Below are 16,254 nucleotides of genomic sequence, written 5' to 3'. Positions count from 1 at the left end.
CATTTTAACATTCCTCTCATTTAAGAGCAGCTCAATACCAGATTTTGCTGGTTTCTTGTTTTAAAAAGTCTGTGCTGGTCTTAGAAGGTCAAGGTGGTAAAAAAAAAAAACTGGTCACCCAGATGAAAAATTACCTATGCTGGTGAACTCTTTCTTGACCAGCAAATGTAGCGTTAGATTTTGATCATGCTTATCCAGGTTAATCATGCTTGTAAACCAGCTAAACACATCAAAGATCGGACCATGGTGACTTGGTGATTAGCACACTTGTCTCTCAGTTCAAGTCCCTATCTGAGTGGGGTGTCCTTGCTATATATAAAAACTTCATTAATTGAAAAACATACAAAATGCTAGTCACCCAGATTAAAATGGACATACTATTTTTTAGTAAAGGAAAAAGAAAACATCCACTGAAAGGTTATTTGGATAAAAAACATCCATTTATGGTAAAAAATGTAATGATCTTCACTATGTTTAAGAGTAAGAAGTACTAAAGCACAATGCCCCGTGCGAATGTGCTCACTCGCTCTTTGTTTCAGGGTTTCCTTTGCTTCGCAGCTTTGTGTGAGCGCAGGGGCTGGTTTGGACATGGCTGGGAAATGAGCTAATCATTTGGTCTTTATGACCTAATTTCAGCAGTCTCAGCTTGCAGAGACAAAGACAGAAACCCAGCACGCTGCCCAGTTCACCGTGTCAAGCTCACTCAAACACACACACAAACTTAATTTACAGAACATTACAGGATGAAGTTTTCAGTCCTATTATGTGCAGCTCTCCTGTGGAATACTATGAACACACCCTGTGAATGACTTAGCTGGTCCCTAAAAATGTCTGTTTTATTAGGTGTTAAAGGGATTGATCCAAGGAGTCCAAGGAGTTAGGTGCTTGTTTAATGCACTGCACTCTTGGCCTTTGTCTGGGCTGGAGACTGCTTAAAGAAAGAAAGCAGCTGCAATCAGCAAAGAACTGACTGAAAAAGAAAGAACTTCTTAAAAAAAACTGCTGGCATCTAGGTGACACTGCCTGCCAAGGCTCTTTACTATGCCTGCGGTTTCAGTGCAGTGTAGGCAGATCCAGAATTAGCCTTTAGCCAACAGCTCCCCCCTGTGGGAGGTGAAGCATAACATTATGACCACTTCCGAACTTCTGCACCCATTATTTATTATATAGATATTTTTTTATTTCTATTTCGGTTTTATCCCCAGTTTACACAGCCAACTACCTAACCCACTCATTAGAGGATTTGGTCCAGCGATCTCCTGATCATAGTGGCTACGCTTTCCTCGGAGAGCACTGGCTACTCGGCAATGCTACATTAACAGCACTTCGAAAAGAGGTGTTGGCTGACTTCACATGCATGCGCTGGTCTTCACCCTCCTGGTGTTGGGGCATCACTAGTGTGTAAAGCATTACAATAACTTTGAAAATGATGTTATAATGTAAGTGCTAAGCAATATGTTGCATAAAACAAAGTGACTGTGACTGCTTAAAGAACGAGACCAGCTGCACTCAGCAAAGAACTGACGGTCATTAACTTCTTAAGGGAACTGTTGGTGACTGGTATCTAATAAAACACTGGAGGATAATTCAGACTACAGAAAAGCAAGCCACAATCAGTGAAGGCAGGTCCAGAATTAGCCATTAGCCTACAGCACCCTCTTGTGGGAGCATGACTTAAGAAAGCTAACAGGTCGAGCCACATTCAGAGGATTCAAACTATACCTGCAAACCTTCAGCCTTTTTAAAACACAGAAAGAAAAGAAAGGGTGTTGACATGTTCTTTCCAAAACCCCAGAGCAAGGATTAGCTTCACACAAGCTACAGTAAAGCCTGCTTCTATAGTTAGCTGGATTAGCATACAATACAAACAGTATATCTTTTTAAGATCCCTGTAATGCAGTTTTTACTAGCAGAAATTGAAATATCTGTTAAAAACTATAATGTGTTAACTTTTTATTTTTAAATAGAGTTTTTCAAAGTCATTCTGAATAGTTATATTACCCGTCTCACTTCTGTAATTACATTTTAACTAGTTTTTTGAGATTATTATTACTACTTTTTCTGGTCGTACTCCATTGCATCTGAATTATAGTACTAAATAAACAGTTCTAAATAAATCTGTTTCTGAATCAGTTTCTCTGTTTTTTCTATGTATCAGTATATCCTTGAGTAAAATGAACATTGTTGTTTTATTCTATAAACTACGGACAACATTTCTCCGAAATTCCAAACAAAAATATTGTCATTTAGAGCATTTTTTGCAGAAAATGAGAAATAGCTGAAATAACAAAAAAGATGCAGAGCTTTCAGACCTCAAATAATACAAAATAAAACAAGTTGATATTAATAAAGTTTTAAAAGTTCAGAAATCAATATTTGGTGGAATAACCCTTATTTTTACTAACTGTTTTCATGCATTCTTGGCATGTTCTCCTCCACCAGTCTTACACACTTCTTTTTGGATAACTTTATGCCACTCCTGGTGCAAAAATTCAAGCAGTTCAGCTTGGTTTGATGGCTTTCTCTGTATTACAATTCGCTGTGTTTTGCATTTTGACCACCAAGCCCAAACATAAGCTCCTGAGAAACCGGTTATCCCAGTAACATGTTTACATGCATTATCCAACAAGGCAAGAAGGCAACACTGCAATAAAAACCTTTCCAAACAGGTTTTAAGCCATAGACTACATTTTTCTTTCAATTGAAAATCTCTACTCATAATGAAGTGTAGTCCAAGATGAGCTACAATCCCTGTCTGGAAACTGCTCCTAAAGGTCAGTCTTTAACCGTAAAGATGAATTATGAAGGTTATTGCTTAAAACAAACAAACTGCAAATAATATGACCATAAAGATAAAATCATAATTTCTTTATTATTGTATTTTAAATCATGAAATTAAAAAAAAGAACTTCAGAAACTGAGCCAAATATAATAGAAAACTTAAGAAAAATAGAAACAACCAGAAATACATTACATCGTGAACCAAAGTGTGTACAATATATGATGGCAAACTCTTGATACTTTCTATTGAAATAATTCTTACAATTACATACAATATGTCATTAACATAAGAAGCACAGTGAATGTCTCCCATGACAGAAAATGATCATTTCGATTTAAACAAGTTTAAGACACAAACAAACAAACACATTGTGCTACACAATATACTTCTCAGAGCATATTGTTGAGGTCAGCATCGTTGACCAAACTGTACTTTTCATTACAGAATTATTACTACTCCTGTTTAATGGAAGCAGCATAGTTTAATATTCACTTGTTAAGAATGTGTTGCTGCATTTGATTATTTTTTGTATGAAATTTAACAGTATTTAGTGATTAGTAAAAGTATAGTAACAGTTCTCAGTTAGTTCAATTATTTTTGTATGTACATTAAACAAACCATAAGTAAAGTGTATATGAATAAGACCATAAAAGGTAGTGGCAAAATAAGGATGTGCATACACTTTAGCTACTCTGTTGAGTCAGCATGTTCTGCTGTGTACCATTTAAATATGCTGCCCTTATCTAATGTGGGAGTGTAGTGTTAAACCCATGTATAATGAATTAATAAGAAAAACTATATAATTGGGGGGGAAAAAACATGAAAGGCTGAACTAATTTTATATTTCTATATGATGGCAAAAAGTCAAAATCTGCAAAAATTTAAAAGGTTTTAGTATGACAGCAAAGATGTTTTATTGAATTAACTAATTATTGTGCTTTCAACCAGTCATCTTTTGATAAATTACTCCCAGTTTGGTATAAATTATGTACATCACAATGGAGAAGATGTACAATGCCACCATGTTTTATCAACATCGATAATAATGATAATGATTAAAGATTTTCTTAAAGTTTAGGACACAACAAGGTTTCAGTCCTATAACTCTCATTCTCAAGTTCCAGATTCTTTAACCGTGCTAATAATTTAGAACAGAACAGCAAATCCAGTTTTACTATAATCAATAATAACAACTCTTACAAAAGCAAATGTCTCCGGATTGCCTAAAAAATATTAACATCAGTGATTAACTTAACAGACCATATTACACATGCTTTTAATTGTTTTCATTGCAGGAAATGATATAGAACTAAATGGTTTCTTCTAAATATTTCTCAGACATTGATATTGTGAATCAGGGCTGTTAGACTAGTTTTGGAGTGTAGCAATGCAGCGCTGACAGAGGAGAGATATGTATTATTGTTTAGGTGTTTCCACTGCAGGAGGATACTCCTCGGGCAGCAGCTCCTGCTTATCGTCCAGTGTAATGGTCAGAAGCTTTTTGTTCCGGCGAGAGGAGATCAGCAGCAGGCCAACAAGCAGTATCACTGATATTACAGCCAGTGTTGCCACCAGGAAGAAGGCTGGAAAGGAGAGAATGAAAATAAAGAGAATGCGAGACAGAGAGAGTATTAGTACTTATAACCATTTAGCTATACAACTTGCTATTTAATTTGAAAACTCTTGATTTAAGATGGGAACATGAAAGAACTATACAGGAAGATTTTTGCAAAATACCTGGCCAATATTGAGAACCTGCAGTTTAGCAATTATCAGCAAAAACATTGCAGATATCGTACCAAATAACCAACCATTATATTCAATTTATGGCTGTGATTCAAATAATATTAGCTCAGAGAAACACTATCCTGTGGAAATCAGACTGTGGAGATGGAGAGACAGTATTTTGGCCTGTATTGGTAAAGTCATATTTACACAGTCCTTTTTGGTGGATACCGCTGAAATGTTTTAATACGGCAGTATATACTATTAGGGATATACCTTCCAATGCTAGTTTCACTCTTACACGCTTAAATATTTACATACTTAAATAAGTCTTAAAGCAATGCTATTGAAGAACCACTTTTGTTTTCATGTGAACCAATTCCTATGTTTACAACAGAGATGATATAAGTGTGATATAAGTGGCCACACTATTTAATTAGAAGAAGAATGCCACATTCTGCCTTACCTGGAGTCCAGCGGTCACGTCTCCTGTGTCCATGCTCATCAAATTCCCCTAAAGGAACAACAGATGTTAACCACCAAGAGTAAACAACTAAAGAGACAACAAACATTATCTAGGAATTTTGATGATCTAGAACAGGGGTCGGCAATTAAGTTTGGCCATGGGCCAGATATTTTTTCAAGCAATTACGTGGTGAGCCACAAAAAAAATTGTTTTGGAAAATGAAGTGTAATAAGATGGAGCGCTACAGAAAATACTTGCTCTCCAGCCCAGAGGGTTGTTGAACCCAACTGCCGTGTCATCAGGGTTGCGGTCCAATACACTACCGCTGCCCCGGCTAGTGAATTGGGACATGGCTGGGAGAAAATAAAAACGCCCCTATAAGGAGATAGGGAGCCCAAGAATGGGCAGAAACTAAAGTCACGTTGAGCACGACAGAGAGACAGGGGAGCAATGTTAACAAAAGCTCACCAGAGAAGAATTAAATTTTTTTAATTATCTGTCATTTTAGTTAAAACAACCTCACAGGTCAGATGTTTCATGCTTACGGGCCTCATCTGGCCCACGGGCCACCTATTGCTGACCACTGGTATAGAGCATGGACTTTACGCAAATACTGTGGAAATGTAATTCAGTGCTAAACTACTACTGCACATTACCTAATGTAATAATAAACGCATCTCTTTACATTAGCAAACAAAACACCTTTTGATCGCCTCTTACCATCTTTACACTGGGACATGCACTCCTCCTCAGATGTGTACCGGTTCCTGTTTCCACCACAGCCTCCGTAGGTGAAGAACTTGCAGGACTGAGTGCTGGCATCAAAATATAACATCGTAAAAGACCCCCGGCACATTCCAGTATAAGCAGGAGCAAGGCACTTCTCTGCACAGAACACAACACACAGCTTACTGACATGACAGTCCATTAACCACAGCTGAACAGGTAATATGTTACATTGATTATTAACATCAATTAAATTAGTAATTGCAAAATCTGCCAATCTGCTGCTGATGTGTGTTATTGAGCCTAATGGATTAATAAACGAATATTTAAAAAAAAAAATGTTGCACACGGTACAAAATATTGATCACATTTTGATACAAACACAAACAGGGAGAAGGCATTACCACCAAACTGACAACCAAAATCTGAGGGCCACAAGTGACCAGTAACTAGACACGAAAAACATTTCAAGTTACATAATATTGTAAAACATTGTATTATACATGTATATTTTACATATATAATATGTATACACATATATAATAATTTCTTTAGAAAAATAACAAACGGGCACAAATAGCCAAAACGGTTCTTTCATTAGTGTTGGTCATATACGTTTAATAAATTGTTCTTTAAGAGAAATAAGAATTTCATAATAAACCAAATAAATATTTAACTAAAATACAGAACAAAACACACACCTGCATACTCATCGGATGCCTTTTTAGGTGGTGGAGTCGTGGGTGTGGCATCTGTGGAGTAACAATGACACAAAGACAACAATAAACCACAAAATGGATATAATACAGCACAAAAAAGAAAAGGAAAAGACAATACATTACAACAATACAATACAGTACAAAAATATCACACAAATTGGGAGAGTTGGAAAACGCTAAAGTGATCAGGCTTGTCATGATAATGATTTATTAATTTATTGTACAATATATGGACTGGGCAAGACCTCAATCATTTTTTGCTGACCTCAGTATTGCCCATTATGTTTTCTTTGCAAGGAGAGTCTATTAAGGTGAATGAGCTAGTTGTATTATATTTGTGTTTTACTTTCTTTATATTGGCACAACAAACAAATACAGACACACCGCAAATTCTTTAAAAAAATAAATATTGTCCCATACTTAATAAAGTTGTTCAAGTTATATAAATGGTCTAATTACACTTTTTTGTATTAATCTGTGCATGTAGTTTCTTTACAATATTTAAAAATAATTCAATTCTGATTCCAATGTATGAATATTTATAATATTTAAATGTTATATAAAAGGGGATAAATGCATTATTATGCTATTATATTATTATTAAATAATAAAATGTTGGTAAAATGATTTAAAAAAAAGTATTATATGAGTACCATAACAAACTGTATCAAAATACACTAATATATTGTCATATACTTCACCCCTGCTTGATGCTGTTCACAGTATCTTACCTGTGACGTCGTCCACAACAGTCACTGCAAAGAGAACAAGGTAACATTAATTGTTTTATCTGTGAGTAAAACCTGGAAGTAAGTCAGATAAAGTAAATAATAAAAATAGCTAAATGTGTAAAATGTTGCCTACCTGTGCAGGTTTTCATGCACTCCTCCTCTGAGAGGTAGTTGTTATTGTTGCCCTTGCATCCACCGTATGTAAACCTCTGGCAGGTCCCACTATTGTAGAAGAAGCGAGGCATTGACGCCCTGCAGGGCCCCACCTTTTTCTCCGCCTGACACTTCTCTAAAAAACAGAGAAAATGCATTACCTCCAAACCCACCACCACAGTCTGAGAGCCACAAGTGACCAGTAACTAGTTACCAAAAAGATTTCAAGTTAAAAGATTTGGTAAAACATTGGATTATATATGTATAATATACATATATAATATATATATATACATATAAAATAATTTCTTTAGAAATATAACGACAACAACAACAGTTGCCAATAGTCAAAATAGTCCTTTCATCAGTGTTTTGTCACATATGTTCAATATGTTGTTCCTTAGTGAAAATCAAAATATCATAACAAACCAAATAAATATTTAACTAAAATACAGAGCAAAATACACACCTGCAAACTCCTTTGATGTCATTGTAGGCAGTGGAGCTGTAGGAGTGGTATCTGGGGACGCAACAATGACACGAAGACAACAATAAACCACAAAATAAATATAGTACAGACAAAAAAGAATATATATATATTTTAAGGTTATTTTACATGCCGCTATATACAGCTCTGAAAAAAAATAAATAAAAGACCAGTTCAAAATTATCATTTTTTTTGTTTTTATTATTCATAGGTATATATTTGAGTAAAATGAACATTGTGGTTTTATTCTATAAACCTTCTATGATAACATTTCTTTCAATGTGGTTCAGGTATGGAGATTGACCGTCAACTTATTTGAAAGTCAGTCAGCAAAAACTAGATGAAATCAAGTGACCTATAAAAAGAATGGCAAATGGCAGCTATCCATTAACGGGAATGAGCCAGTTTTATTTTATTTGTGTTTTATTTTTTAATATCTTTAATAAATAAAACACAAATAAAATAAAACTGGCTCATTCCCGTTAATGGACGAAAAATACATATATGCCAAATTTAAAAGTATAAATATACATAATAATCACATACTGCTCCCAGTACAAAGTAAGATTTTTGACTTACTTGAACATGAGTTACATTTGAATTTAAATACTTTGGTAAAGTACAAATAAGGTACAAGTAAACAAAACTACATAAAAGTAGTAATCAAATACAAAATGAGCACGTCTTTTTACACTAATAAACACACACATGATTACACATGTCCAAAGGACAGAATTCTAACAAAAATAATAAAAAGGATTATGTCAATAATAAGCTCTCTGGGTGGAACATGATGTAGTGTGTGACCTTCCTTAAAAAGAATGAGCAGCTAAATAGTCTAAAGTTATTAGATTACAGTCACAAAGAAGCTATGTGAAGACGCAGAAGCACAAGGTACAAGATAATGGTAGATAATGATCCATAATCTTCCATCACAACTATTGTTTCATTTCTGATCCTAACAGATATTTTCTATTTAAAAAGAATAAATAAAGTATAAAAGCAGCATGATCTAAATGTTGAGGGTGTATTACCTTCAGTTTTCCCAGATTCTACCATTCTGCGCTTTTGGATGGTTTGAGGGACAACAATTAAATCACCTAAAAAATGAGACAATTAAAGATAAATAAAAATGAATTTTGTCAACACTTACAATAAATCAGTCTCAACAGTTTTAAAAGAAATAATATAAACATATCACATCAGCTTTTAGCAAGCATGTCTAAAGGGTGGACAATATGACCCTAAATGACTATTACAAAAATTATTTCAGGGTATTTTTATGATAGTGATATTCTTGGCAATATAAAAAATATATTTGATAAATTTTGAGAATATATTAATGCAACAAAAACAATGTTTAAATTGATTTATTGTAAGTATTACAGTTTCAAACATTAAGTAGAAACAAAACAACTGTCAACTTTTGTCTACTTTGTAAACATGAACTAAACAAAGCTAAATAAATTATGTAATAAAATAATAAAGCTTAGCAAAAAACCCCCCCCAAAAAAAACCTTAATTACTTTCAAGACAGAATATTGCTATTACCACAATTCAGGACTTTTTAAAAATCAAAACATTACTGTGTCAAAACATTACTATTCATTCTTCACCACATTAACACAAATATTGTAAAATGAAGACGTGAACAAGGAAATACATATTTATCAGCACTTGTCCAAAACGTCACCCCGGAAAAGCTGAAGGAAAACATGAATCCATCTAGTGAAAAGAAGGGCCTTTGTGAAGGTGGCCAGTTTGAGGAAGTAATCTACTTACAACAGAGGTCACCCAACTGGTTATTCAACAACCTGCTGTAAGCAGAAACCACCTGGACTGAGTGTCCCTCATGATGACTAATGACTTGGTGTTAGGTTGACTGAGACATCACAAGTAAAGAATTGCACAAAGTAGGAAAATGGCCTGCATGTCTATTGTCCTTTTTAACTTTGGGTGGTGATAACTTTCCAACATTTAAATTCAGTTTTTAAAAAAAATCTCTGGTTTGGCAGAGGATTTAAGAGTACTTGAAGGAACCTATCCGCATAACCTATCCACATGTTACCGAAACCAACTATAACTCAACCGCAGAGCAGTTTAAGTCAACAAAACTCAAATACACCAGTTTCAACGACCCAACAGAGTGACCCTTACACAAAGCCGCCCACGGCGTGGGCTGAGTATCAGTGGCCTGTTGAGCTGGAAAGAGTGGAATGATTTCCTTTCCTTATACTGTAGGTTGCAATACTGGGAGAAAAGCGAAATATTGCGAATGTTTCAATCAAATTTAAAAAAACTTTTCATAGTATAGAATCTAAGGAAAACAAAGGTAACTTTTAACGCAGCACTAGATTCTGACAACAATATTTACATGTAAAGATTCTTAGTTTTTCAAATTGATGCAGTTTACTTTGGTATATCAATATTTTTGGCATTTGACACACACAAATGGCAGATTAAAGGTTTTCTGTGATGTAGACTACAGCACTCACACTTAAGGTACAACATATACTCAGTCCACACACCTATACACACACACATATACAGTGACAAACCATAAAACATAAATAATAAATACATGTAAAAACTAACAAGAACAAGATCCACCAGCAAATATTATGCATGTCTAGATGCACAAACCTCAAACACACACACAATTTGCATGCCTCCTCCTTTGTCTTTCCATAGTCCCTGTACTGGCCTTACCAGCTGATTTTATCTTGTGTTTTTGAACAAAATGTACTTTTTATCTAATCCTGTTACACCGTTAACCCTGTTTTTTTTTTTCACCATCGGTGGCAGGCCAACATATTTAAAACATGCTTTGGCTAAAAACACTACAGCAGTCTGGGAAATGAGGTAGCAGAAAAATGCTAAGTACAATGCCATCATGACAGGTTCACATTCATTTCATTTACCAAACAGAAAGATACCAGCTGTACAGGGCTAGAATAGTAAAGTTAGCTCTGTGTGGTTGTTTGTCAACAATCAGCACCAGCGTGTGACAAAGTTTACGCTACATTGGATATGTTTTTTTTTGTTGTTTGTTTACACTGTAAAAATTAGCTACCTATCTGCTAGCTAGTTAAATCCACCTTTCTCTCTCTTCTCCTCCCACAGTTTTCCACTTGTATCTGTCATTTTTAAATTAAAGCCCACAGTAGAGTCTCGCAACTGAACTTTCATCAAATTCAGAAGCAGTTGTATTGTTATTTTTGGATTGGAATGCATGTATCAGAAACACTGGGCTGACTGAACTGAACTTGATATTCACGGCCATTTGACAATGAAAGGTAAATCATAAACAGGGAACCATAAACCCTTACCGTAAAATGAGTGTGTTTTTATAATGGTGGATAAATGACCCTGCTGAAAAGCATACAACGTCAGCCAACACCAGTTTCAGTTACCCCCTGTCAGACACTGTAGACCACATCATACAGCAGTCAGACGCAATAAAATGATGTATAGCAAAGAGTGACTAACTACCACATCCACATTGATAAAAGATTACTGTATAAATAACCACTTCTCCCTTTTGAGAGAAATCTGTATTTTTTCTTGTACTTTTTACATTACATTTTACATAAAAAAAAAAAACAAATAGAGGGAAACGGTAATGTATGGTTATTTCTTGGAAGAGCTCAATTATGAAACCATATAACAAAAGTTCCAAGCACAGAAAAAACATACCTGTTACCCCAGTACACGCTGTTTCACACTCCTGCAGTGTGAGGAAGTTGTTATTGTTGCCTCCACATCCACCATAGGTAAAGGGTTTGCAGGTTTGGTTGGTGACGTCATAGTAGAATCGAGGAAAAGAAGCTCGGCAATTACCTACGACCTTCTGGGTACGGCAGTCATCTGAAATGAAGTAAGATCAATTCTGTTAAGATATTCTGATATAATATATATCTGATATGTTACATACATGATACATACATACAAATTAAAAGATTAAAAAAGATGGTGCTTGATTGATACTGATCAATCGGGTTATTAAGGCTGTAGTATTGGTATCCGTTTCAGATTTCAAATGGTATTGTGCCACCCCTACATTCCCCTACATTTTCCTTTATCAAGTAATCAAGTAAAGTCTAATTCAGTTATTTATCCTTATCACATGGTAATAGTGGTGAATAAAACAGAATTATAAAAAGAGTTCAATGCCCTAACTCAACAGAAAGCTATTACATCAGATGGTTATAAATCCACTATCTGATACTTGAGACGTTTAGTTTTATTGTAGCCTTGTGAAGTTTTAGCCTAAAATAAAGTATTTTCAAAATGCAATGTGGGGAAGTCGTAAGTGCTGTAATGGCAAAAAAAAAGTATTCAAATAAAATAAATCTGATTAGATTTCCCATTATTTTACCATTTTAAACAGTACATACAAACTCAGAACAGTTCAGTGATGGGTTTGGACAGTAAATAAATGGCTGTATTTGTGATTCAGAAATCATATGCCTAAATTTCATTCAATGACACTGTAAAAAGAAAAAAAAAAGTTTCTCTATTTTAAGCACATAATTATACAGATCTAGGCTACTCAACATTGTCTGGTCATTTCATTGTGCCCTCGAAATCAAATATTCACATTAATAGAGAAGCCCTGTCAGCCCTGTTTCACTGGAACTGCATTAAAAACTGGAACTGTGTTGTGTTTGGCCTGTACCCTCACATTTGTCACTGACTATTAAAGTTACACAACTCTCATGAAACAGTCAAAAGGACAAAAGACAATATAACAAAGGAGAAAATAAAAGAAAAGAGCTGCTCTGCTGCATTTGTGTTTGCGCAATCATCCCTGCATTCACATGAACACCCACACTCACACGCTCATACACACTTATACTGGTATTTGGCTCAGTCTTTTCTAATTAACTTTGTACACCAGCTCACACATTAACTTAAAAACATCTCTGGGTGGAAAAGCCTGGAGGGAAGGCTGTCTGAACAGGCTACAATATGGTAGATTAGAGAATTAAACTCAGACTGTGAACCGGAATAAACAGTACCAATAAGATCTACCTAACTTTGTATGTGTATTCAAACCAAGTTGAATGAAGTTGAATTTTGGGTTTCCCTCTTCCGAACTGTAACATAAATCATTTTGTAGAGTATCTCATCAGTATATTATCTTCTTTACTTTGTGTAAAATGTAGGCTTCAACTTGTGTACTACACAAAAAAATCCACATGACTTAAAATAAAAAACAAATCTTGTTGCCATGTAGCAGATACGATGGTTAACCGTTTAACATGGGTTAAATAATAAAAAAAAAGATTGGTTTAAAAACCAAAGAATCAACTGTTTATTTAAAAATTAATCCATTAATCTAACCAAAAATTATTTCTTATTTCCAGAAAGAAGTCATTCTAAACATCCTTACTTATAAATAAATGTCTTCAAGCTTTAACTAAAGCAAAATCTTTTTTTTTTTTTGTTATATACTGTCATACTGTAAAACCATGATAGTATTATCAAATCAAGAATATTGCAATCTCTGCTTGTAATCGTAAAACCACTCACTCACTGTAAGACATTGTTGTTTTCACTCAAACCCTGCTGTTAACCATTAAACACAGACGTGGAGAGGGTGTGTGAGATATATTGAGGAAATAGTTTTACAACCAGGACTGTTAAACAGAGTAAAACTACAGAGCCCCTAGAGTGAAATTATATTTAAAAATATAATAATAATAATAATAATAATAATAATAATAATAATAATACGTAGCCACAACATAAGAAATTAGATAATTAAGTCCTGGGGACAACATATGGCCTGGACTTAATAATTCGTACCCACACCTTAATAATTTGTGGGTGCTCACTGACTTTTTATTATTTTGTTAGCACGACTTGATCTCGTTCCCTTAATAAGTTGTGGCCATGCATTAGAATTTCATTCCCACGCTTTAATAACCATGACTGTTAAACAGAGTAAAACTACAAAGCCCCCAAAGACTTTTTAAGGCATGGGAACACGATAATTAAGGTAGGTAACAACATATGTTCAGAACTCACTTAACTTTTTTATCTCAATCCCTTAATAAGTCGTGACCACACATTAGAATCTGGTTCCTACGCTTTAATAAGTAGTGACCACACATTAGAATCTCTTTCCCACGCTTTAATAAGTCGTGGCCATGCATTTGAATCTTATTCCCATGCTTTAATAATTTGTGGCCACTCATTAGGATCTTATTACCATGGTTTAATAACCATGACTGTTAAAAACAGAGTAAAACTATGGACCCCCTAACATTAGAATCTAATTTCTGCGCTTTAATAAGTTGTGGCTACGCATATGAATCTCGTTCCCACGCTTTGTTAAGTCGTGGGTACGCATTATTTTTTTTATATGATAATACCTTAGGGGCTCCGTATAAAACCAGTGTTTTTCGGTTGAAAAATTTTTTCTCTCTGTTAAATATAAATATAATTGGTTGGTGGCTGGTCTCCAGGTGTTTGTTGGTTTACCTGAGGAGATGTTGGAGGAGCGGGTTTCGGGCTCGCTGCTGATCTTCCGGTATGATCTGAACTGGGTGCTCGGCACTAAACTACACACATCTTTTCCATCCTTCAGACAGTTCACTAGAAAGCACTCGGGCAGGCCGTCCGCGGGGGTTCCGATCACGGCCAGCTGGCAGTCGTCCCTTCCGCAGCACTCCGCCTGGCAGCGCTCGTCCTCCCGAACCTCCGGCAGGTGAGCTGCGGTGGTCGCGCCCGCCTCCCTGGACGCCGGGTCCAGTCCCTGCTTCACCTCCGCGCCGGAGTCCCACACACAGCCGTCCTGCTGGCCGAGCGCCGCGGCTACACACAGCAGGTAGATAGAGGTGATCAGGAGCGCCATTCTGCTCTGAGACACAGTGAATGCGCGGAGTTAACAGCGCTGGTAACAGGTGTTCTCTTCCGCTTCTCACAGGCCTCCTTACTTCCTCATACAGGAGGAGAACACGTCACTGCTTGTTTGGCTTCAACTCAAACACACCCGAAATAAACCCCGCCCTCTCCCACACAACTTACTTCCCTCAATGTGATTCAATAAACAAAAAACAAAAACACACTCAGTTCTGACGCAGTCTAACTTTTTCAACAGGTAGTGTTAGACTTTAGTTAGGTAGCCTAAAAGTGCTAAAATGACGTGGAAAGTTTGAAGTTGGAAACAGTATGATGGCTCCTCCCACAGCAGGATATTGATCCAAACCCCACCCCAAAATCCACCACCGACTGGCAACCTGAGTACATACAAACACAACCTGAAGATTTCAGACGGATCCTCCTTATAGTTTACAGCATAATGTACCTTAGCTCCAACCCACTGTATATGTGTTTCCTTCCTCTTACAGTCTTTAACCACATGATCATGTGCTGTGATGGCTGTGAAGGTCTGAACTTGCAAAAATGCAATTAGCTGACACATTTTTTAACTGTGACAAATAAGCAGTTCACACTATTTAAAACACTCATAAAACTTTGCAACCTAAATATTAATATTTAAGAACAAAAATGTTTGGTTGGGAGTGTGGCCCAGTGAATAACACCACTACCTGCTGGTGCGCTACCACACTGGGGCTCACTGGGTGACTTTATTTTGCTACTCCAATAAGAGTCCTTGGACAAGTCTACTAACACTACATTGGTCCACCTCTGTAATAGGAATAAACTTTTAAGTCATTTTGAATAAAAGTGTCAGCTAAATGCAATGTAAATGTAATGTAAAATATTTTAACTGTTAAACATTTTGCAGTTAAACAGTAAAAGCTACCACAGCCGTGGAGGACAGGAAATCTGTTCCATTAAATGTAATGTTCAAAAAATATTTACTTCTTTCTGGATTTTTTGAGTTCATTGCACCCTATTGGTTTATACATGATCCATCACACATCACATATCACTCCAGCAAGAACATAGCAGACATATGTAGAGAGAACTCAAGCAAAATGTCCTAAATAAGCTTCTTTAATATATGTGCATTGTACTGAAATGCATTCATTTTCTATGGGCGTATATGTGGCTGGAACATGCAGCCTATAGTGCATCGCAACTTTTTCAACATTAACATTTTATTATAATATTATGACTTTAAAAAATGTTTTTTTGGGAGAGGGGTAGAATCCAATATAGACCCCTGCTGTGCGCCCTTTAAAGTACTTTTACTTTTATACTTATAAGTAGTGTTAAAACCAGAACTTTTATACTTTTACTTGAGTAAAACGTTTAAGCTAATACTTTTACTTCTACAGAAATATTTTAAACTTTACTTGAGATCTATACCTGAGTAATGAATGTGAATATTTTTGTTAGGCTTTTGTTATGCAGGATAAAAGTGCTAAACTGACTGGAAAAGGCTAAAATTAGAAAGAGGCATAGCTCTTACAGCAGGATATTGATCCAAAACACACTCCAAATCCACCTGAGAACACACAAACACAACCGAAGCTTATGGAATAGAA

The 16,254-nt window shown here is 35.6% G+C and overlaps 1 protein-coding gene across 1 annotated transcript; it reads right to left on the bottom strand.

Annotated features, from left to right (window-relative positions):
• Positions 1-2,853: 2,853 nt before the first annotated feature.
• spint2 (serine peptidase inhibitor, Kunitz type, 2) lies at positions 2,854-14,742 on the bottom strand. The gene is made up of 10 exons (XM_007245976.4): positions 14,279-14,742; positions 11,486-11,656; positions 8,824-8,889; positions 7,772-7,822; positions 7,283-7,438; positions 7,150-7,173; positions 6,401-6,451; positions 5,694-5,858; positions 4,974-5,021; positions 2,854-4,365 (listed from the first exon to the last, which is right to left on the bottom strand). Exons 1-10 carry the CDS (start codon positions 14,649-14,651, stop codon positions 4,199-4,201), a joined length of 1,272 nt encoding a protein of 423 aa, XP_007246038.3. The 5' UTR covers positions 14,652-14,742; the 3' UTR covers positions 2,854-4,198.
• Positions 14,743-16,254: the final 1,512 nt, after the last annotated feature.

The sequence above is a fragment of the Astyanax mexicanus genome, chromosome 18 (assembly GCF_023375975.1).
Source record: "Astyanax mexicanus isolate ESR-SI-001 chromosome 18, AstMex3_surface, whole genome shotgun sequence".
NCBI lineage: Eukaryota > Metazoa > Chordata > Actinopteri > Characiformes > Acestrorhamphidae > Astyanax > Astyanax mexicanus.
This window is presented reverse-complemented; position numbering and strand designations above follow the sequence as displayed.

Bases quoted from the DNA above. Each gene is read 5' to 3' on its own strand.
- spint2 (XM_007245976.4), bottom strand. From the start codon at position 14,651: ATGGCGCTCCTGATCACCTCTATCTACCTGCTGTGTGTAGCCGCGGCG. The intron at 11,657-14,278 runs GTAAACCAACAA...ACTTCATTTCAG, and splicing joins CTCCTCCAACATCTCCTCAG to ATGACTGCCGTACCCAGAAG. The intron at 6,452-7,149 runs GTAAGATACTGT...GTTACTCCACAG, and splicing joins TGTTGTGGACGACGTCACAG to ATGCCACACCCACGACTCCA.